This window comes from Oncorhynchus mykiss, chromosome 2, assembly GCF_057628025.1.
Source record: "Oncorhynchus mykiss isolate SJ-2025 chromosome 2, ASM5762802v1, whole genome shotgun sequence".
NCBI classification, from domain to species: Eukaryota; Metazoa; Chordata; class Actinopteri; order Salmoniformes; family Salmonidae; genus Oncorhynchus; species Oncorhynchus mykiss.
Window position 1 is genome coordinate 67222075 of NC_143023.1, and position 24566 is coordinate 67246640.

At 40.8% G+C, this 24566-nt stretch overlaps 1 protein-coding gene across 1 annotated transcript in view; it reads right to left on the reverse strand.

Annotated features, from left to right (window-relative positions):
- Positions 1-863: 863 nt before the first annotated feature.
- The window catches only part of kcng4a (potassium voltage-gated channel modifier subfamily G member 4a), a 57135-nt gene continuing 33432 nt past the window's right edge, over positions 864-24566 (reverse strand). The window contains exon 3 of the mRNA XM_090205768.1: positions 864-7702. Coding sequence (XP_090061894.1) covers positions 6824-7702 — 879 coding nt within the window. The 3' untranslated portion in view covers positions 864-6823. The remainder of the gene's footprint in view (positions 7703-24566) is intronic.

The window sequence follows — 24566 nt, forward strand, 5'->3', positions numbered from 1 at the left end:
TTTTACTAATACAAAGCTGCTAATTTTTGTCTATTCAAAATGACCCCATTTCAAAGGGAACAAGCACTCATTAAGATCAGGTGTTGGCAATTAGTGGGCTCGGGCCAACACACCTGAACACACTTAACAAGATAGAGGATAGAGTTTTCTTGTGGTTTTTATGGAAAGTTTTCTTAAAGTTCTCTGATCAATTTGAGACATGACTTGAAATAGAACCCTGATGAAACCTGTTGAAAAGCTTATGCTGAAGTACTGCAATTAAAACAGAAGACCATTGTCAGAACTATTTGATAACATTCCCAATGTCAAACCAGTTGGAGAACATTCCTAGAACATTACCAAAAATTGAAATGAAATGTAACCATATTTGAACTTATAAGAAAACTTTCTGTTAAAGTAATGAAATACACTGTACCAAGAAAGTAACTTTTTTTTGTGAAGTTCTATAAATGTGCTGAGAACGCTCCAAAGTCAATCAACTATCCTGCACCATTCCCAGAAAGTTTTTGGGAAGGTTGTAGGCAAAATAACCATAGGACAACCCCGCTCTCACCAAGCTCTAAGAAACATATGGTTCTCAGAACGTCATGTGCTAGCTGGGATTGCATTGCAGTGCCTGACTATATATCCTTGTTTGAACTGTCCTATATCCAATCAAAGGAGTTAATGACATAGTATTGATTGATAAGTCTCACCTAGGGGTTCTGAGTTAAAACTAATTACCTGTCTTTTGCAATGACATTGTTCACATAAATCTGTAATCTCTCTTTACAACCTGCTCATGTCTCAAATATCTCTTCCTGGCTGAGGTTTCACACGTCTGATAATTGCCTGTCAATTCAATTAAATTCAATTCATTTCAGTTCAATTCAAGGGGCTTTATTGGCATGGGAAACATATGTTAACATTGCCAAAGCAAGTGAAGTAGATAAAATACAAAAGTGAAATAAACTGCAATAAATTGCCTGTCTCTCTGTCTGTATATTTGCCTCTGTCTTTGGGAAATGTAATCACTCACAGGATCTGGCAAGGATCTTTCCATCCCTTGTACGGACCTCTCAGTCTATCATAAGGACACATCATAACAAGCTACTGTCATTATAGTGCACTCAATAACATTTAAATGAGATTTCAATTACAGTTTAGGTACACGTATTGCATTTACTCATTGTTACAGGCTAGGGTTAATGGTTAGGGTTCAGCCGGGGTGTGGGCATGAAGCTAGGGTTAGGTTTAGGATTAGAATTAGGGTTGAGATTTGGGTTAGAGTGGAACCAGGATGAGATATGAAGCTAGGGTTATGGTTACGTTTAAATCTCAGCGTAAATGTATAAATAGTCCCATTGAGTAGAGTTATTAAGTTGACCTAACTCAAAATAATAACTACAGTCTAAATACAGTTTTTGTTTATTGCATGAGCCACTAATATCTCCAATAGCTTTCTACTGGTTGATTTTGGTGCATTTGATTACTTCTGTCAGTAACCAGAAGTCCATTGGCAAATTCTCTTCATGATAACACCCCCAGCTGGTCTAAACATGACATGGCATGTGGACAAGTCACTTGGCACTTATACACTGAGTATACAAAACATTAAGAACACCTGCTCTTTACATGACATAGACTGACCAGGTTAATCCAGATGAAAAGTATGATCCCTTATAGATGTCACTTGTTAAATCCACTTAAATCGGTGTAGATGAAGGGGAGGAGACAGGTTAAAGAATTTAGACTATTGAGACATGGATTGTGTATGTGTGCCATTCAGAGGGTGAATGGACAAGAAGATTTAAGTTCCTTTGAACGGGGTATGGTAGTAAGTGCCAGGCGCACCGGTGTGTGTCAAGAACTGCAATGCTGCTGTGTATTTCACGCTCAACAGTGTCCCGTGTGTATCAAGAACGGTCCACCATCCAAAGGACATCCAGCCAACTTGACACAACTGTGGGAAGCATTGGAGTCACAATTGGGCCAGCATCCCTGTGGAACGCTTTTGACACCTTGTAGAGTATGCCCCGACAAATTGAGGCAGTTCTGAGGGGCAAAAGGTACAACTCAATATTAGGAAGGTGTTCTTGTTTTGTACGCTCAGTGTACATCACTCACTCAGTTCATCCTCCTCTACTGTAAGATTAAGTATAAAGTATAAAATATACACATTAAAGTGTCAGCTTCTTGGCTTTCTGATTGTGTCGTCATACATACAAGCTGCTGCTCACAATTACAATTACATTTGAGGTACAAGTATTGCATTAACAAGTATTGCATTTATTCTACTGTACAGTAGAGATGTTGGAAGAGCTTGGAATTTGGTTGACCTCCTCCCACTCCGTAGAATGTTATGCCACTGGGGATTGCAGAAATCAGTTTCTCCTAATTGAATGAAATTTAACTGGGAATATGCCCTTTTTGAATAAATCTGGTGTTATATACAGTATAGTTTGGATCAATGCCAGCCACCTTATGAGACGGCACACCTCAACTTAATGAAGTGTCATTAAAAGAAACAGAACTACATGCATTGATTAATACCGAAGTAGCTTGACTTTTCACTTCACATTTAAAATCCAACGTCATACCTCTGTTAGTGGGTTCTCCTCTCCATTCAACCTTAATTTCCCAACTTTCCAATCAATCTTTATATGTTGACTCCAATTAAATAAAATGGTTAAATGTGATTAATTAAAACAACCTTTTAAGAGATAGGTAAAATGGAGGCAGACACAATCAAATGGTTCCAAGTCTGGAGTAGAGAGGGACAATATGCTAAATGACTGGGGCTTTGGACGTAAATTGTTACATTTGATAGACCAAATAATCTGAAGAAGTGCTACGTCTTATAGCCTTATAGAGCAATACCTCATGAGATATACTACTAAAATAATCTTTAGAGCTGGGTTTTGTGCATGCAGAGAGGCATCCATCTACCAGTGCAAGTTAAAAGACATCTAATAAGCCCAAGTGTACCATTATGATTACATTATGACATTACTCAAATGTAGGATAATATGCCAACTATGCACGTTTGTTACATTATAAAATGTCTTACATCATTCTAAATGATAGACCATATACAAGGAATTCTATGATTACAAGAGTCCCGTGTGATTGAAGTGGATTGGATCCTAAAACAATTCAAAACAACAGAGGGTGCATTTCAGTAGTGTACTGTAACTAAGTACCTGTCCTTATGATCTGCCTGTTAATCCCCTGTATCATCTAGATTACAGCCACAGCTGTCTAGGGGGCCCTAGCTGACTCCTGCCCTCTGCTCTCTGCGCCCAGGGTTTAATGAGACTTGGTGGCCCTTTAACCCATGGACTCAGTTCTTGGAGAAGAGGGTCACCTAACATAGACATACTTTCTGACACAAAGAGATCAGGTTAAAGAGTGGTAGCGAGGTCAAAACAAAGCTATGGCCATGCTGCTTCATTCATGCTAGATGACCTAGGGCTTGGAGGATGTGATCTTTATTATGTATGTAAAGACAGGTATTAAGAAAAGCCACATAGGATGTCTGCCAACAGAGTAATGCTACATTAATGATTTGTATAGGTAAAGGCCCCTACACACTTTTCGGAAACTACGCAAACACAGCGAAGGAGCATCGTTGCCTACAGTTGAAATCGGAAGTTTACATACACTTCGGTTGGAGTCATTAAAACTCATTTTTCAACCACTCCACCAAATTCTTGTTAACAAACTATAGTTTTGGCAAGTCGGTAACATCTACTTTGTGCATGACACAAGTCATTTTTCCAACAATTGTTTACAGACAGATTATTTCACTTATAATTCACTGTTCACAATTCCAGTGGGTCAGAAGTTTACATACACCAAGTTGACTGTGCCTTTAAACAGCTTGGAAAATTCCAGAAAATGATGTCATGGCTTCATAAGCGTCTGATAGGCTAATTGACATAATTTGAGTCAATTGGAGGTGTACCTGTGGATGTATTTCAAGGCCTACCTTCAAACTCAGTGTCTCTTTGCTTGACACCATGGGAAAATCAAAAGAAATCAGCCAAGACCTCAGAAAAAAATTGTAGACCTCCACAAGTCTGGTTCATCCTTGGGAGCAATTTCCAAACGTGTGAAGGTACCACGTTCATATGTACAAACAATAGAACGCAAGTAGAAACACCATGGGACCACGCAGCCGTCATACAGCTCAGGAAGGAGACGCGTTCTGTCTCCTAGAGATGAATGTACTTTGGTACAAAAAGTGTAAATCAATCCCAGAACAACAGCAAAGGACGTTGTGAAGATGTTGGAGGAAACTGGTACAAAAGTATCTATATCCACAGTAAAACAAGTCCTTTATCGACATGACCCGAAAGGCCGCTCAGCACGGAAGAAGCCACTGCTCCAAAACCGCCATAAAAAAGCCAGACTATGGTTTGCAACTGCACATGGGAACAAAGATCATACTTTTTGGAGAAACGTCCTCTGGTCTGATGAAACAAAAATTGAACGGTAAGGCCATAATGACCATCGTTATGTTTGGAGGAAAAAAGGGGGAGGCTTGCAAGTCGAAGAACACCATCCCAATCATGAAGCACGGGGGTGGCAGCATCATGTTATGGGGGTGCTTTGCTGCAGGAGGGACTGCTGCACTTCAGAAAATAGATGGCATCATGAGGAGGGAAAATTATGTGAATATATTGAAGCAACAACTCAAGACATCAGACATCAGTCGGTCACAAATGGACCTTCCAAATGGTCAATGACCACAAGCATACTTCCAAAGTTGTGTCAAAATGGCTTAAGGACAACAAAGTCAAGGGATTGGAGTGGTCATCACAAAACCCTGACCTCAATTCTATAGACAATTTGTGGGCAGAACTGAAAAAGCGTGTACGAGCAAGGAGGCCTACAAACCTGACTCAGTTACACCAGCTCTGTCAGGAGGAATGGGCCAAAATGTACTCAACTTATTGTGGGAAGCTTGTGGAAGGATACCCGAAACGTTTGACCCAGGGTAAAAAATTTAACGGCAATGCTACCAAATACAAATTGAGTGTATGTAAACTTCTGACCCACTGGGAATGTGATGAAAGAAATAAAAGCTGAAATAAATCCTTCTCTATACTATTATTCTGACATTTCACATTCTTAAAATAAAGTAGTATTCCTAACTGACCTAAAACAGGGATTTTTTACTAGGAGTAAATGTCAGGAATTGTGATAAACTGAGTTTAAATGTGTTTGGCTAAGGTATATGTAAACTTTCGACTTCAACTGTGTATTAAAGTAGTAAAAAGTTTATTATTTCGGAAGTTTACAGTGAAATAATCTGTCTGTAAACAATTGTTGGAAAAATGACTTGTGTCATGCACAAAGTAGATGTCCTAACCGACTTGCCAAAACTATAGTTTGTTAACAAGAAATTGGTGGTGGTTGAAAAAGAGTGGTTGAAAAACAATAATAATAATAATGACTCCAACCTAAACTTCCGACTTCAACTATATGTACTTTTGTGCGGCAAAGATTTTGGAATGGACAGTATATGACTGGACCATTACATTGACCCCCCCTCCGTTTGTTTTGTACACTGCTGCTACTCACTGTTTATTATCTATGCATAGTCACTTCACCCATACTTACATGTACAACTTACCTCGACTAACCTGTACCCCTGCACACTGACTCAGTACCGGTGCCCCCTGTATATAGCCTCGTTATTGTTATGTTATTGTGTTACTTTTTATCATTTTTTTTAAACTTTAGTTTATTTGGTAAATATTTTCTTAACTCTTCTTGAACTACACTGTTGGTTAAGGGCTTGTAAGTAAGCATTTCATGGTAAGGTCTAGACTTACATTCGGCGCATGTGACAAATAAAGTTTGATTTGACGATGCTCCATCACTCTGTTTACGTAGGCTGTTTATGTAGGGTGTGTAGGGCCCTTAAAGAAAGAAACAACAACTATCTTTTGGTATTTATTTCATTAGTCCATTGTTGATATAGTCCCAAAATGTTTTGCATGTCAGCAATCAAGTTTTCAAGATATATAACTTACAGCTGGTATTGATGCATTTTGCATCATATGATGCTGCGTCTTGGCAGCTTAATCTCACTTACACGGACTAATGTTTCAACCCGGCACATACCCTCTCTGATTTATCTTTTCAGGGAATAGGATAGGATATATCTTCCCAGAAAGACAAAAAACTACGACAACTGCGTAGTTGAGATTACTTGTGTTTTTATTTGGAGCCTAACAAAGTTAATTCTATGCCGATGGCTCTCTGTCTCCTGTAGATTATAAAAGGACTATGAACACTGCTCATCCAATATCCTCTTCCTGCAGGTCACAACGGAAGATGTGGTGGAGTGACAAATAACTCCATGCCCATGACTCCAGACACTCAAGCAGCCAAATCCAGTGTTAGTCTGTGTGTGTCTTTGCATTTGTTGCAAAGGGAGAAAGAGAGAGGGTTTATTCAGCATGGGAGAGTCAGAAGCATCCATCTGAGATTTTTTTAAAGTACAGCTTTCAAAGCCTCTCAGAAATAAAATCAGCAGAGTTGAGCTCAGTACAGATGGGTCTAGGGTAGACAGATGGCTATGGCTTCCATTGGCCCAGGTCTGCACATTCTGATCTCAGATAGAGATTGAGACTAAAATTAAAACAATTATGTTGTGGGTGAGCTACGCAATATTTTCAGAGATAAAGACAGCCATGGAAAAAATTACTTTGGATTGGATCTTTTACTGCATCTTCTATTAAGTCTGTGATTAGTAAGCCTGCTGAGGCCTCCCTGTTCCTAGTGTGCTGTGAGGTCTGTGGGCCAGGGCAGGTGAGGCCTGTCTGTCTGTCTAGAAGGCTCCAGCTGGCAGCCTGGGGCTGTGGCTATGCTGGTTATTCCCTGAGACCACACCACCGTTCTCAAGAAGGGACAGGGACTCCAGAGAGCGAGTGCTCTCCGTGTCTGGGCACATGTGGCGCAGCCCTGGGGGAGGGAAGTCCTCGCTCCCCTCCTGACCTTCCCTGCTGGTTGCCGCCAGGGCCGCTGCAGCCGCACACTCCTCTTTGAACAGGCGGTTGTGCTCCTGCTTGAGCTCCTGGTAGCTCTTAGAGAACATGTGGAAGATGGAGGTGGCTGGGAAGGCCATGATGAGGATGCCACTCAGAATGCTGCTCAGCGCCACCACCTGGCCAGGGATGCTGCGTGGCACCATGTCGCCGTAGCCCACTGTCGTCATGGAGATAATGGCCCACCAATAAGAGGCGGGTATGCTGCTGAAGTCCTGGGCTCCGGTCAGCTCGCTCTCGGCCAGGTGAACCAACGGGGAGAAGAGGGTGACGGCCACACACAGGAAGAGCAGCAGAAGGCCAAACTCTCTGGTGCTCTTCCTCACCGTCAGGCCCAGGGTCTGCAGGCCCAGAGAGTGACGGGCCAGCCTCATCACATACAGGATCCTCAGGGCCCTCAGGATCCGGAGCACCAGGCCCAGCTTGTCCAGGTAGCTGGTCCCCCCGGCCTTCTCATGGTCCAGGGCCGGATCATCCTCATCCACCACCAGGGACACATAGTAGGGCAGGATGGCCATGGCGTCAATGACGTTGAGGGGCCCTCGGATGAACTCCAGCTTGCTGCGAGCCTGAATGAAGCGCAGGATCCACTCTAGGGAGAACCAGGCCACGCACACCGTCTCCACGATGAACATATGGCGACACTTCTGAGAACACTCACCCTGTGGCACAGATAGACAGAGAGACAGATTAAGAGATTGGGGCGAGAGAGAGAGGGGGGGGGGGGGAGATTTGGACAAACGGAGAGAGGAGTAGGTAGAGAGTGTTGAAGAGGAAGAGAGAGAGAAAGGCACACACAAGGGGCGGGACAGAAATCAGCAGGTTAGATAATCATCTAGGGAGGAATTACATGTGCCTAAATGGAACTTCATTCCATTTTCATGCACTTTCCTCTCTTCGAGCATTCTGACCTTGAACTTTAGTATGGGGAAACGCATGTGTCAGTCAGCTATTCATTTGGGGTGGAGATCACAGAAATGGGGGTGTGGCAGAGGTGCGTCTACAGATAAGCATATTCTGATCTTGACTTGATTCCCTAATAATTCCACCACCTTTACGTGCAAGGAAACCCTGAAAAAGGTTGAGCAAACCCTGTCGGTTTCCAAGTGGAAAAACATCTGCTTTCTTTTCCAGAGAGAAATAACAGCATTCTCCATTCACTGCAATGTATAAATTGATAAGAGCTATTGATAAGCCCTAGTTAAATGAGTAATCCGCTTGAAGAAAGAGATTGCAAATACAATAGCAGTTGTTTTAGATTATTTTTCCTTCATTCCAGTAATACGGCAGAAAGCATATCAACATGACACGTATTTCTGCCCCTTTCCCACAGTGAAGTACAAAATGTGCTTTTAATGTGGGCAATGTTGCACCAAATGTAACCTTTGTGCACTCTTGAATGTTCTAATTACAGTGCCTTGCGAAAGTATTCGGCCCCCTTGAACTTTGCGACCTTTTGCCACATTTCAGGCTTCAAACATAAAGATATAAAACTGTATTTTTTTGTGAAGAATCAACAACAAGTGGGACACAATTATGAAGTGGAATGACATTTATTGGATATTTCAAACTTTTTTAACAAATCAAAAACTGAAAAATTGGGCGTGCAAAATTATTTAGCTCCTTTACTTTCAGTGCAGCAAACTCTCTCCAGAAGTTCAGTGAGGATCTCTGAATGATCCAATGTTGACCTAAATGACTAATGATGATAAATACAATCCACCTGTGTGTAATCAAGTCTCCGTATAAATGCACCTGCACTGTGATAGTCTCAGAGGTCCGTTAAAAGCGCAGAGAGCATCACGAAGAACAAGGAACACACCAGGCAGGTCCGAGATACTGTTGTGAAGAAGTTTAAAGCCGGATTTGGATACAAAAAGATTTCCCAAGATTTAAACATCCCAAGCAGCACTGTGCAAGCGATAATATTGAAATGGAAGGAGTATCAGACCACTGCAAATCTACCAAGACCTGGCCGTCCCTCTAAACTTTCAGCTCATACAAGGAGAAGACTGATCAGAGATGCAGCCAAGAGGCCCATGATCACTCTGGATGAACTGCAGAGATCTACAGCTGAGGTGGGAGACTCTGTCCATAGGACAACAATCAGTCGTATATTGCACAAATCTGGCCTTTATGGAAGAGTGGCAAGAAGAAAGCCATTTCTTAAAGATATCCATAAAAAGTGTTGTTTAAAGTTTGCCACAAGCCACCTGGGAGACACACCAAACATGTGGAAGAAGGTGCTCTGGTCAGATGAAAAATGTCAGTCTCTCGATGTGCAAAACTGATAGAGACATACCCCAAGCGACTTACAGCTGTAATCGCAGCAAAAGGTGGCGCTACAAAGTATTAACTTAAGGGGGCTGAATAATTTTGCACGCCCAATTTTTCAGTTTTTGATTTGTTAAAAAAGTTTGAAATATCCAATAAATGTCGTTCCACTTCATGATTGTGTCCCACTTGTTGTTGATTCTTCACAAAAAAATACAGTTTTATATCTTTATGTTTGAAACCTGAAATGTGGTAAAAGGTTGCAAAGTTCAAGGGGGCCGAATACTTTCGCAAGGCACTGTATATACCCTGACATTCTGTTTCCTACTATTTGTATCATGCTAAATATTATTAGCCTCTATCAGTAGCAACTGTGAGTAATAAACACACATTTAACTGCCAATTTAGTGTTAGTTCCCATTCAGTTGGTAGCCTACATTTAGTATCATTCCATTCAATGTTTCGTTTAACTTAATTTGCTTCCCTGTAAATTCTGTCACAGCCATGTGGTTGTTGCTGAGGATCACTAGTAATAGTGGATAATATTTTAATGCAATAAAAATTGTACATGAAGGCCTACGAAGCAGAAACAAGAACTGCACTTCCCTACCTTCAGGCTATGCTCAAACCCTACACCCTAACCCGAGTACTAAGTACACCTCTGGTCTCTTGGCCCTCCCACCCCTATGGGAGGGCAGTTCCTGCTCAGCTCAGTCCAGTCCAAGCTCTTGTCTGTTCTGGCACCCCAACGGTGGAACCAGCGTCCCCCTGAAGCTTGGACAGCAGAGTCCCTGGCCATCTTCCGAAAACATCTGAAACCCTAACTCTTTGAAGAGCTACCCTCCCCCATCTCCCAAAAAAATAAGCCTTTCGTGAACTAACACTCGTACTTCACTTTTTTCCCCTTTACTAGCTCTGACCTTGTTGATTGCTACTTTATTGAGGAAAAATGTACTTACTATGACTGTGATATGTGGTTGTCCCACCTAGCTAGCTTAAGATGAGTGCACTGTAAGTCGCTCTAGATAAGAGCGTTTTCTACATGAAAAAATTATATTAAATCATTATGGAGCGCAAACCAAACTGTTATTACAGTTTGAACCTGACGCATGGTGTAATACTTGGTGGTTGTCATTACACAGTTCCATGATCAGTGCGGGCAATAGGGTATATGCAGTGCATTCAGAAAGTATTCAGACCCCTTGACCTTTTCCACAGCATTTTCCACGTTACAGCCTTATTCAATTTTTTTTTACAAAAATCCCTCATCAATCTATACACAATACCCCATAATGACGAAGCAAAAACAGGTTTTTAGAAAATGTTGAAATATAATTTACATAAGTATTCTGATCCTTTACTCAGTACTTTGTTGAAGCACCTATGGCAGCGATTACAGCATCGAGTCTTCTTGGGTATGACGCTACAAGATTGGCACACCTGTATTTGGGGAGGTTTTCACATTATTTTCTGCAGATCCTCTCAAGCTCTGTCAGGTTGGAGGGGGAGTGTCGCTGCACATCTATTTGAAGGTCTCTACGGAGATGTTTGATCGGGTTCAAGTCCGGGCTCTGGCTGGGCCACTCAAGGACATACAGAGACTTGTCCCGAAGCCACTCCTGCATTTCGTTGGCCCTGTGCTTAGGGTCATGGAAACAGGATGCACTGAGTTCAATTTTGAGTCTCATAGCAAAGGGTCTGAATACTTATGTAAATAAGGTATTTTTTTCAATATATTTTTTTATTGTTTTCGCTTTTATTATTGGGATTTGTGTGTAGATTGATGAGGAAAACTAGTAATTTAATCAATTTTAGGCTGTAACGTAACAAAATGTGGTAAAAGGGAAGGGGTCTGAATACTTTCCCAATGCACTGTATTTATACTATTGTACACTATGCTCCCTATTATAATTCAATGTACAGTCCATCATAACCATGGGTTGAAGAATGGTAAAAAAAAAAGTCCTAGAAGTCTGAACTGGGCCCCTAGTAATTAATACATCCTCAGCTAACACCTACTCTGCATGCTACACTGATAGCTTAGTGGGACACAATCAATTCATTACGCAGGATCAAAGATTAATTCGACACACTGGGCATGACCCCAAAAGACAAAAAAGCCAGAATCCCCTTTAACCGCCTTAAGTGGGGCAGGTAATTAAACACTCATAGGCCAAATGGAAAAAAAACTGCCACCAGCTATATCCACTGATCACACACACACACACACACACACACACACACACACACACACACACACACACACACACACACACACACACACACACACACACACACACACACACACACACACACACACACACACGCCTCATTCCTCACCCTCACCTGTCCCTGCCTCTCCCATCAGCCCTCTCATCCCTCACTCCCTCCCTGGCTGGCTTCTATCCCTCTTCCTCTCTTCCTACCCATCTCTCTCCCACCATCCCTCTCACACACACACATTCTCTGTTTTATCCCTCACACAAACATTTGTTTTCTCACCCTCATTTTTCACCTCCCTCCCCTACTTTCTCTCCTTCTCACACATCCCTCCCCCTAATCTCTTTCCCTCTCTCTCTCTCGCTCTCTCAGAGCGGGAGTCATTGTTATCTTTCTGTGTGTACTTCGTGCCTTCTTCAGTCAGTACAGTGGCGGTAGAGTTAGAGCTGCTTTAAACCGATGCTTGCTGTAGGGCTATTAGCCTCAATGTAGAGAGGTTACTCACTGTCCCTCCAGCTCCTACAGGCGATCATGCACCTGGCCACTGGAGGGGAGATTTGTACTTCTTTCAGTAGGACTTTTATCTTTCCTAAGCCGAAGGGATCTGGGAATCTTTCCCAACCTATGGATATTTAATCTCTACTCCTCCTGTCTCTCACTCACATTCAGTCCATCTCTTGCCCATTTCTCAACCCCTGGGACTTCTCAACCTCTACCCTATCTATTCATCACTCACTCATTCTCCCCCCTCCTCTCTTTCCAGAGGGCTGACCTGGGCTAAGAGGTAAATACATATTCCTTGTGCTCTGGGATTTTGAGCACATTAAGGTAGAGTGATGCTCTCCCACTCATCTGCATGATGCTTGATTTCTCAGAGCTAAGGCATTCCCTCTAATCTTATCTCGCTGACTTGTTCTGTAACAAATGTCAATGACGTCTCATTTTAACAGCAGCAGTCAATTCAATGCGGCTACTGCTAACTTGCCTCTGACTGGAAAACAAATCATCAAGATCAGTATTGACAAATTCCAAAGTCAGAATGTAACAAGTAGTGACGGAATTGAATAATTAAAAAGGGCCAATGGGAGTAACATAGTGTACAACCAACTGCCTGACATGTATGACAGCTTACTTGGCTACAGTCAGAAAGGGTTAGCAACATTCTCAGAGATGCTTCTAACAGAATAACAGTGTTGTATCACTCAATGGCACCACAGTTTCTAGTGTGAAATGTGTCTACTCATTTCCAAGGCTTTTGATTTTTTTTTTTTGAAGGGATAGTTCACCCAAATTACAAAATGACACATTGGTTTCCATACCTTGTAGGCAGTCTATGGACAACAAATGACAACAATTCATGCTTTGGTTTAGTTTCCCTGGCATTGTATCCACATGCTAACATTTTAGCATTTGTGCCGCAAATCCCATTCAAATCATGGGACCGATATTAGCATGTTTCGTGCATCATGTCCAAATCATCAAAATGTATTTCAAATTGATTGTGAACCTCAACAAAATCACTTATAAATTATTTGAACATGATGCGCGAAAGATTCTAATATCAGTCCCATGACTTGAATGGGATTTGTGCCACAAATGCTAAAATGTTTGCATGTGGAAACACTGCCAGGGAAACTAAACCAAAGCATGGATTGCTGTCACATTGTATAATTCAAGATGAGCTGCTGTTCAGGAAAACCTGTTTTTTAACATCTGAGGTTAAGAGACAGTGAGACAATTCTGATCATGTTCAATGTATTTATTAAGCCTTTAAGCCTTTAAGCAATGGAGAGATGATGAATTCAATCTTCATCCACATGGCTATAGAATCTATAGTATAGCGAGTGAGGAGAATAAATAGGATTAGCTACTGAGATTGGAACACCTAATTTTACGTCAGTCAGGATAAAGGCTCCATTAGTTAATTATTATTAAATTGTTTTAATAAATAAAAAAGAGAAGAAAAAAAATGTATTTTGCTTGGTGAACTCTTCCTTAAAACCTTTGAGGTCAGGGCTTTGTGATGGCCACTCCAATACATTGACTTTGTTGTCATAAAGCCATTTTGCTACAACTTTGGAAGTATGATTGGGGTCATTGTCCATTTGGAAGACACATTTGCAACTGTTAGGGTTCGTTCCTTTCGTCCTTGTCAATCATCATTGGCTCATTGGTGAAATTAGCATTATGACAATATATTTAATTAAATAATTCAAAAACCTTTATTAATGCAATTGCAGACAGAAGTTGACAATCAGGAACATAGCACACATGTTTCCGAGTAAGTTCTGCATCAAAGGAAAAGTCCACGTTGCTTTTATCATGCTTGTAGTCAACCCCCTGTGATGTCACTGCAGACATCAACTCCCGAGCCCGTACGGGAGTTGTAGCAATGAGACAAGATACTACAACAATTGGATACCACGAAATTGGGGAAAAAAAAAAAACTATAGTTTTGGCAAGTCGGTGAGGACATCTACTTTGTGCATGACACAAGTCATTTTTCCAACAATGGTTTACAGAGAGATTATTTCACTTATAATTCACTGTATCACAATTCCAGTGGGACAGAAGTTTACATACACTAAGTTGACTGTGCCTTTAAACAGCCTGAAAAATTCCAGAAAATTATGTCATGGCTTTAGAAGCTTCTGATAGGCTAATTGACATAATTTGAGTCAATTGGAGGTGTACCTGTGGATGTATTTCAAGGCCTACCTTCAAACTCTATGTCTCTGCATGACATCATGTGACATCATGGGAAAAAATAAATCAGCCAGGACCTCAGAAAAAAAATTGCAGACCTCCACAAGTCTGGTTCATCCTTGGGAGCAATTTCCAAACATCTAAAGGTACCACGTTCATCTGTACAAACAATACTACGCAAGTATAAACACCATGGGACCACGCAACCGTCATACCGCTCTGTCTTTTAGAGATGAACGTACTTCGGTGCGAAAAGTGCAAATCAATCCCAGAACAACAGCAAAGGACCTTGTGAAGATGCTGGAGGAAACAGGTTTGACCCAGGGTAAACAATTTACAGGCAAATGCTAATTGAGTGTATGTAAACTTCTGACCCACTGCGAATGTGATGAAAGAAATAAAAGTTGAAATAAAATCATTCTCTCTACTATTATTCTGACATTTCACATTCTTAAAATAAAGTGGTGATCCTAACTGACCTAAAACAGGGAACTTTTACTCAGATTAAATGTCAGGAATTGTGGAAAACTGAGTTTAAATGTATTTGGCTAAGGTGTATGTGAACTTCTGACTTCAACTGTATATAGTCTCTTGTGACAGCCTTAGCTGATTCAGTTCTGGGTGTAAAGATGTGTTTAAATCATTGGGTAAAACTAGCCTAACTTCACACAAAACACCTGTAAAAACATTCAAGTCTCATTGTCACAGTCAAGACTTCCACAAAGTAATTACCCATTGAAATAGAAGCTTAAGTAGTGTAAGAGAAAGAACATATTCTGAGATATTGATTTTGTGATTGCTCATGTAGATTTACTGTATGATTCTGTCCATATTTTTCTCTCTCTCTATCATTTGTCTTCACAGGTTCTCTGGCCCTAACAAGGAAATTGTTCCGGATGAACCCCATTACCATCATTTGCAGTGAAATTATGTTTTGTCTGCTATTATAACTGTCTGTGTCTATGGCTGTGTACATACAGTATGTGAATGTGAATACAGTACTGTATTTGGGCAGATTGTCAAAGAGCTGTGTATGTGCGTGCGCGCGTGCGTGTTTCTGTGCAGAGACACCCTGAGTAACAAGAGCAAGCTCCTCTTATTGAAGTAAGACTGCAGTATAAATAAGTGAAGACAGTAGACAGAGCCGGGAGCACAGTGGATAGATCACAAACCAGGGGCTGCTGCTTTATCTTAGAAGAAAGTCTTATAAGAATGTCTATACTTTGGCTTCTGCCTCTACTCTTTTTGTCAGCTGCTAACTGTCATGTATATAACTGCTGGTCTCACGGTAATTGACCGTTAATTAACATAAACACGTTTAGCATCTCCGGGCTAGTGCATAGCCTATAAGTCACTGATACAGACCTGGAATTCCTCCTTATGTTGGGCCCTGTTCTGGCTATGCCATATGGCAGTGGGCTACATTAGTTAATTTAGCAGACAAGATGTTCTTATAATTCCCATGGAAGTATTTTATGGTGACAAGAATACAATTGAACATAGCTGAATAAAAAATAAAGGATATTTTCCCCCAAACGATTTCCGAGGGAGTGCGCATGTAGCTATTCTGTGTTGAGCAGTTAACAAAGTGATCATTTGAAACAGGTCCTCTTATATGGTTCATTTAGAAATATTTATGGAACTTAAGTTGTGATACAAACCTTAAACTATATGATTTGATTTCTAATGCATTCTAAGGCTGCATGATGCAACTCATGATGTTGCATGAAAGGCATATGCTTGGCTCTGTTTCTTGAGCAGGCTACACACACCTAATCAGTCTCTTCACAATTTGACCAGCACTTAATAACATTCTAACCCATCAGTCTATTCTGAATTTAATCTGGTCTTTAGATATAGCCTACATTGTGTGGAATAATTTTTTATTTGGAATGGGCCACAAAAAAACAACAACATGTAATCTGTTGCCTGCACTCCAATAGCAAATGGAGGTTACGTTTTTTATTAGTTATTTATTTAAAAATAGGCTCATAGGCCTACAGTGGGGCAAAAAAGTATTTAGTCAGCCACCAATTGTGAAAGTTCTCCCACTTAAAAAGATGAGAGGCCTGTAATTTTCATCATAGGTACACTTCAACTATGACAGACAAAATGAGAATAAAAAAATCCAGAAAACTACATTGTAGGATTTTTTATGAATTTATTTGCAAATTATGGTGGAAAATAAGTATGCCGGATTTGACCATATTAATGACCCAAGGCTCGTATTTCTGTGTGTTTTTATGTTATAATTAAGTCTATGATTTGATATTTGATAGAGCAGTCTGACTGAGTGGTGGTAGGCAGCAGCAGGCTCGTAAGCATTCATTCAAACAGCACTTGCATGCGTTTTGCCAGTAGCTCTTCGCTGTCCTTCAACCATTGAGCTGTTTATGACTTCAAGCCTATCAACTCCAGAGATTAGGCTGGTGTAACCGATGTGAAATGGCTAGCTAGTAAGCGGGGTGCGCGCTAATAGCGTTTCAATCTGTGACGTCACTCGCTCTGAGACCTTGAAGTAGTTGTTCCCCTTGCTCTGCAAGGGCTGTGGCTTTTGTGGAGCGATGGGAAACAATGCTTTGAGGGTGGCTGTTGTCGATGTGTTCCTGGTTCGAGCCAGGAGAGGGACGGAAGCTATACTGTTACACTGGTAATACTAAAGTGCCTATAAGAAAATCCAATAGTCAAAGGTATATGAAATACAAATGGTATAGAGAGAAATAGTCCTATAATTCCTATAATAAATACAACCTAAAACTTCTTACCTGGGAATATTGAAGACTCATGTTAAAAGGAACCACCAGCTTTCATATGTTCTCATGTTCTGAGCAAGGAACTTAAACGTTAGCTTTTTTACATGGCACATATTGCACTTTTACTTTCTTCTCCAACACTTTGTTTTTGCATTATTTAACCTGCTTGGGATAGGGGGCGTCCGGATGAAAAGCATGCCCAAAGTAAGCTGCCTGCTACTCAGGCCCAGAAGCTAGGATATGCATATAATTGGTAGATTTGGATAGAAAACACTCTAGGTTTCTAAAACTGTTAAAATTATGTCTGTGAGTACAACATAACTTATTTTGCAGGGGAAACCCCGAAGACAAACCATCCAGGAATTTTTGTTGTCGAGGTGACTGTTTTCAATTAATTTTCTATGGGAATCTAGATTTCTGAGGCATCTGGTTGTAGTTCCTAGGGCTTCCACTAGATGTCAACAGTCTTTAGAAATTGGTTGATGTTTTTCTTTTGAGTAATCCAAGAAGTACGGCTGTTCAGAATGAGTGTTGAGTCTAGTGTACTGTTGTGTTTGGGGCGTGCGACCTAGCGCTCGCTCCACTTTCATTTTATCCGCTATTGAACACGGCTTATTCCGTCTTAAATTTTATACATTAATTACGTTTTAAAATACCTAAAGTTGAATTAGGAAAGTTGTTTGAAATGTTTGGACCAAGATTACAGGTAATTTATTAGATAATGTGTAGTCATGCTGGGCAAGTTGGAACCCGCCAAATAAATTAATAAATAAACAAATTGGGGATATAACGACGAATTAATCGAACAAAGGGACCATTTGTGACGTTTATGGGACATATTGGAGTGCCAAAAGAAGAAGATCTTCAAAGGTAAGGCATGAATTATGTAGTCATTTCTGAGTTTTGTGTCGCGCCTGGCGGGTTGAAATATGATTGTCATGTGTTTGTTTGATGGGGTGCTCTCCTCAGATAATACCATGGTTTGCTTTCGCCGTAAAGCCTTTTTGAAATCGGACATGGTGGCTGGATTAACAAGAAGTTGAGCTGTATTTTGGTGTGTTGCAATTTTATGCAAGTTAAATATTTCTAATAATTTATTTCGAATTTTGCGCGCTGCAATTTCACAGGATGTTGTCTAGCGGAACCCCTAGCCGTAAAAGGCTAAACCAAATTGAACAGGTTTCATTATTTATTTGAGGCTAAATTGGTTTTATTGATGTATTATATTAAGTTAAAATAAATGTTCATTCAGTATGGTTGTAATTGTCATTATTACAAATAAATAAATACATTTTTTTTTTAAATATCGGCCGATTAATCGATATCGGCTTTTTTGGTCCTCCAATAATCGGTATCGGCGTTGAAAAATCATAATCGGTCGACCTCTAATAGAGGCCATCAAAAACACTGTTTTCTCAGGCCGTTGCATAGCATAGCCTATAGAAATGTTGCGCAACATGGGCTTATAGGAACGTTTATTTCATTGCATGCATCAACCAGCAATGAGGACCTAGTTCTCGCTGCGCAACAGGTGATCCTACTCAAATTCTGAATGCCAGAAGCTTAGTTGACCTGATTCATCAGTCACATGGAACTTGACTGTGGTCATGACTCACTGTAACAGCCCTACCCATAAGGCAGTGAACTTTATTCATACAAAAATCGACCTCTGAAATGAAAACAGCGACAGATTTAATCTGAGCCCGGAATTTTCAAAAGTTATGCCTACCTTTCCACCCTAGACAGAGCAGGCCTACCGACACAGAAAAACGTAAGCTTTAACTGCTGGCTACTCTTCTTCCGTGGCTTAACCCAAAGAGAGAAGATCACAGGTGTTTCTCTAAAAACTGTCTGGGTTTAAACATCATCTACACTGTAAAAAAGTTTGGGGGATTAAGTCAAAATAATTTATTTAATCTATTCAAGTCAACTAAATGTGAAAAATGTGTTGATTTGACAAATCACGTTAATTTAAATTGACTTCAACTCAATAAAAGCTGTAAACAAAATAAATCAAGTTCAGTTAGCAAAGAACAATTTACTTTTTCAGAGGGCTCAAATACTTATATCCCTCATTAAAATGCAAATCAATTTATAACATTTTTGACATGCATTTTTCTGGATTTTGTTGTTGTTATTCTGTCTCTCACTGTTCAAATAAACCTACCATTAAAATTATAGACTGATCATTTCTTTGTCAGTGGGCAAACGTACAAAATCAGCAGGGGGTCAAATACTTTTTTTCCCTCACTGTATGTTAACATTATTAACAGTTGACGTAACAAAATTGGAAAAAGATTCAGTTCAGAATAGTAAGTTATGGCAAATGGTTAACTCTTATGAATTGAAGTAATTGGCTTTAGTTCAGAACTCAAGCTTTAAGGTTGTTTCAACTTGTTATTTCCAGTCATCCAGTTGAGTGGCCTTTTTCAAGCGCAGAACATGTCACGTTATCCTTGCTTAGACCATTTTGTTATGTAAACTTTAAATATAGGTATGAAAACTGTGTTACTAGTTACAATAGCTTAATTTAAACTTGACTTAACAAAATGTGAAATTAATTCAACTAAAATGGTCGGTTATACTGTCATGATGTGGAATTAAATTTCTTATTTGTCAACATAAATGTTGCTTTAGTTATGATAACTCAACATTTATTGTTAATGTAATACAAGTACCTAATGCAGCCACCAGCTGCATTAGGTACTGCAGTGCATCTCCTCCTCTTGGACTGCACCAGATTTGCCAGTTCTTGCTGTGAGATGTTACCCCACTCTTCCACCGAGGCACCTGCAAGTTCCCGGACATTTCTGTGGGGTATGGCCCTAGCCCTCACCTTCTGATCCAACAGGTCCCAGACGTGCTCAATGGGATTAAGATCTGGGCTCATCACTGGCCATGGCAGAACAGTGACATTCCTGTCTTGCAGGAAATCACGCACAGAACGAGCAGTATGGCTGGTGGCATTGTCATGCTAGAGGGTCATGTCAGGATGAGCCTACAGGAAGGGTACCAAATGGAGGAGGATGTCTTCCCTGTAACGCACAGCGTTGATTGCCTGCAATGATAACAAGCTCAGTCCGATGAAGCTGTGACACACCACCCCAGACCATGACAGACCCTCCAACTCCAAATCGATCCCGCTCCAGGGTACAGGCTTCAGTGTAACACTCATTCCATCGACGATAAACGCGAATCCGACCATCACCCCTGGTGAGATAAAACAACACCGTCAGTGAAGAGCACTTTTTGCCAGTCCTGTCTGGTCCAGCGACAGTGGGTTTGTGCCCATAGGCGACTTTGTTGCCAGTGATGTCTGGTGAGGACCTGCCTTACAACAGGCCTACAATCCCTCAGTCCAGCCTCTCTCAGCCTATTGCGGACAGTCTGAGCACTGATGGAGGGATTGTGCCTTCCTGGTGTAACTCGGGCAGTTGTTGTTGCCATCCTGTACCTGTCCCGCAGGTGTGATGTTTGTATGTACCGATCCTGTGCCGGTGTTGTTACACGTGGTCTGCCACTGCGAGGACGATCAGCTGTCCATCCCATCTCCCTGTAGCGCTGTCTTAGGCGTCTCACAGTACGGACATGGCAATTTATTGCCCTGGCCACATCTGCAGTCCTCCTGCCTCCTTGCAGCATGCCTAAGGCACGTTGACGCAGATGAGCAGGGCCCTGGGCATCTTTCTTTTGGTGTTTTTCAGTCAGTAGAAAGGCCTCTTTAGTCTTTCATGACTGTGACCTTAATCTGTAAGCTGTTAGTGTCTTAGCGACCGTTCCACAGGTGCATGTTCATTAATTATTTATGGTTCATTGGAACAAGCATGGGAAACAGTGTTTAAACCCTTTACGATGAAGATCTGTTATTTGGATTTTTACGAATTATCTTTGAAAGACAGGGTCCTGAAAAAGGGACGTTTCTTTTTTTGCTGAGTTTATAATCGGATCCATTTTATTTTCTTCAATCTTAAGCTAACAAGGGGTAGGCCTGTGCTTTTAGACATTTTCTTTAATAAAAGGTAGACTATGGCGTAACCTCTCATTCACCCTCAATTAGAGTCTTGGTTTTAACTTGGCCTACCTCTGTGTCAGTGAAGGGCTGTTATTTAAAGAGTCCATGGTGGGTCGAGGAATTGACCGACAAATCTATGGCTATAGCAGCCTATATCCTACTTTCGTGTCGAACAGGTAGGCTTACCTCTTATATCTTAAATAGGAAGAAAAAGGCTCCAACACAAAGCCCTCTTGCTGTTAGTAAAATTCTAATTAAATTGAAGATGGTTGAAATGAGCTGTCCATTTCTGATTGATTGTGCAGCTACTGCTTCAAGTTTCAGCACCACATGGAATCATGTAGTAACCAAAAAGGTGTTAAAGAAATCACAGCTTTGCTGTGACAGCTTTGCACACTCTTGGCATTCTCTCAACCAGCTTCATGAAGTAGTCACCTGGAATGTGTTTCAATTAGCAGGTGTGCCTTGTTAAGTTAATTTGTGTAATATCTTTCCTTAATGTGTTTGGGCCTTTGGGCTTAATGTGTTTGTGACAAAGTATGGAGTGGTATACAAAAATTATCCCTATTTGGTAAAAGACCAAGTCCATATTATCCAAAAACCATCAAGCGCTGTGATGAAACCGGCTCTCATGAGGACCTCCACAGGAAAGGAAGATCTCAAGCAGGTGATTCTCCTTTACTTTGGAATTGTGTTGCAGGCACCTGCAATATAAAAATCATTAATTAAACTGGTTTGAATAGAGAAAATACTAATTCCCGTGTTTTGTATCACTGTGTGTACCACAATAAGCAAGGAGAGAAACAACCCATTTAATTATGAGGTCAGACACAAGATTGTAGCCCAGCATGGACAATCTCAAGGCTACAAGTCCATCTCCAGAGACATTGATGTTCCTCTTTTTACTGGTACTGTGTGTGTGTGTGTGTGTGTGTGTGTGTGTGTGTGTGTGTGTGTGTGTGTGTGTGTGTGTGTGTGTGTGTGTGTGTGTGTGTGTGTGTGTGTGTGTGTATATATCAGGGTGATTATTATTTTTTCCATTCATGGCACCAATATATCTATTTTTGTTAACTTTCTGTAAAAATGTGTTATATTGAGTTCCTTTATTTCATAAGGGGTATGAATACTGAGTATGTCCACTTCCTTGTCAGACCATTAATACATTTTATTGGTAAACTGCACGGTAATGTACAAGTTAAGTATTTTTGTGATCCAATACATGATATGGTACTTATCATAGTTCGGTTGTAATCCAGAGAGGTTAGAGAAATGATCTAGATCCTCTATTAGGGTGTGCAGGGATCCAGATTTAAGAGGAAATTTGAGTCATCAGTGTACAATGACACTTTTGTTTTTAAGCCCTGGATTTCTAGCCCCTCTACATGGTTGGATCTGGTTTTAATAGCTAACATTTCAATTGCAGTAAATCAATATGCTGAAAGTGGACAACCTTGTTTTACTCCTCTTGACAATTTAATACTTTCTGAGAAGTAGCCATTATTTACTATTTTACAGCTGGGGTTACTATACATAACATTAACCCATTGTATAAGAGATTCTCCAAAATTAAAATAGTCCAGGCATTTATATATAACTTCTATTTGTACTTTATCCTGGATTTTTCATAGTGTTCTATTGTTTCAAGTACTTGTCTTTTTGCCACATTTTGCCTGTTAGCTGACTAGCTTTATATGTCATTTTTGAGTCACTGTATGGTTGGTTATAGCAGATGCTAAATGTTTTTTCTGGTTTGTTATTACTAAATATATGTGCCTTTTTATTATAGGTAAATCAACCCCGTTTTCATGATTTCTGGTAGATACCCAGTAGAATAATCCTATCAGATTTTGTAACCAGTCCTATAGGATAGATTCCAAAATCTGATTGGATTTTATAGAGGATTTTTTTACTAGGGAAAATATGGTGGTGGATCTTTGATGTTATGCTTCAACTGGTCCTTGTTAACCTTGTTAAGGTCAACGGCATCATGAACCTTACCTAGTATCAGGACATTTTAGCCAATAACCTGGTTGCTTCTACCAGGAGGCTGACACTTGGCCACAAGAGGATATTCCAGCAAGACAATAACCTTAAGCACTAATCAAAATCCACATTTAAGAAGTGGTTAATTGACCACAAAATCAACATGTTGCAATGGCCATCTCAGTCTCCGGAGTTGAACCCCATTAAAAACCTGTGGTTTGAATTGAAGTCCATAAACGCAGACGAAGAATATCAAGGTTCTGGAAAGATTCTGTAGAGAGGAATGGTCTAAGATCCCTCCCAATGTATTCTCCAATCTCATAAACCATTTTAAAAAAACCTTAGTGTTCTTATCCTCGCAAGGGAAGGTGCTAGAGTATTGAAAACGGGTGACAATAATTTAAATTAATTATTTAAAAAAACATTTTTCTCTGAGCAATTGTATTAGTATAGCATACAATAGCTCCGTTTTTGAATTATTTATTTTACACAGTCTGTTTTTGCTTGTTTTTATCATGGATGTCATCTATAGACTTCACTGTATTGTGCTCTCTTTTCAATCTCCAAAGCACAAAGAGGAGGGGGTTTGATTGCCCTAATGTCTCATGTCCCCACTCGTCTGTTCACTTCCTAGGTTATCATCACACACAGGAAATACTACAGCCAGATGCCAAACTGGTACACGACCAACTCAACAGACAAATATCATCACACACTGAGAGACTGAGCACACACATACCCATCTTAAAATCTTGAATATTTATAATCCCGACTTGATGCAGTGTACAGTAGATGAGGCAGACCGACACTAATGCCTCTATACTTTCCTGTCTGTCAGTGTAGTGTAGACTTTATGTTAACCTGGAGCGTAGCGTATAGTAGCCCAGCCTCATAGGCATTCATCTCAATCTCCCTTGTTTGGGAGGCTGGAGAGCATCCTGGCTCCCACAGGAGAGAACAGCATTCCCCTTAACAACGGCCTTTTGTGTCTTAATGGAGAAAAATGGCTCGCTCAGGGTGAGAAGTGGGATGAGGGGATGGATAAAGATGAGGTGACATGGAAAACATGTGGTCCCCTTCACACAAGTCTCTATTTCTGTTTTGACACTCAGTCACGCAGCAGCAGCGGCGGAAGCAGTAGCAACAGCAGTAGCAGGTGCCTTACCTGAAACTTCCGTTCTCTTTTATGTACAATCTCCTCAAATAGAAGCACACTTCTGGAAGTTATCTTTTTTTTTTTTTTACCAAACACTCATCAGGCACGTGGATTTTTTTTCCTCAACACAATCACACACATGCGCACACTTACGCAAGTGCACATACGCACGCACACACACACACACACACACACCCTTGAGCAATCGCACACACACACACATCACCACAGGGGCATTAGGGCGCCCTGCTGGCAGAATGAGGAGGCGCTTGGTTGCGGTCTAGTTCGGTCTAGCTCCTGGCGGAATGGGATTCTAATGTGCTGCTCTGGTTAGCTGGGGACAGCAGCACTACAGGGGGGCTGCCTACTGTTGAGTATGGCCCGAGGGAGAGAAGGTGACATGGGGAACAACTCTCTCATCG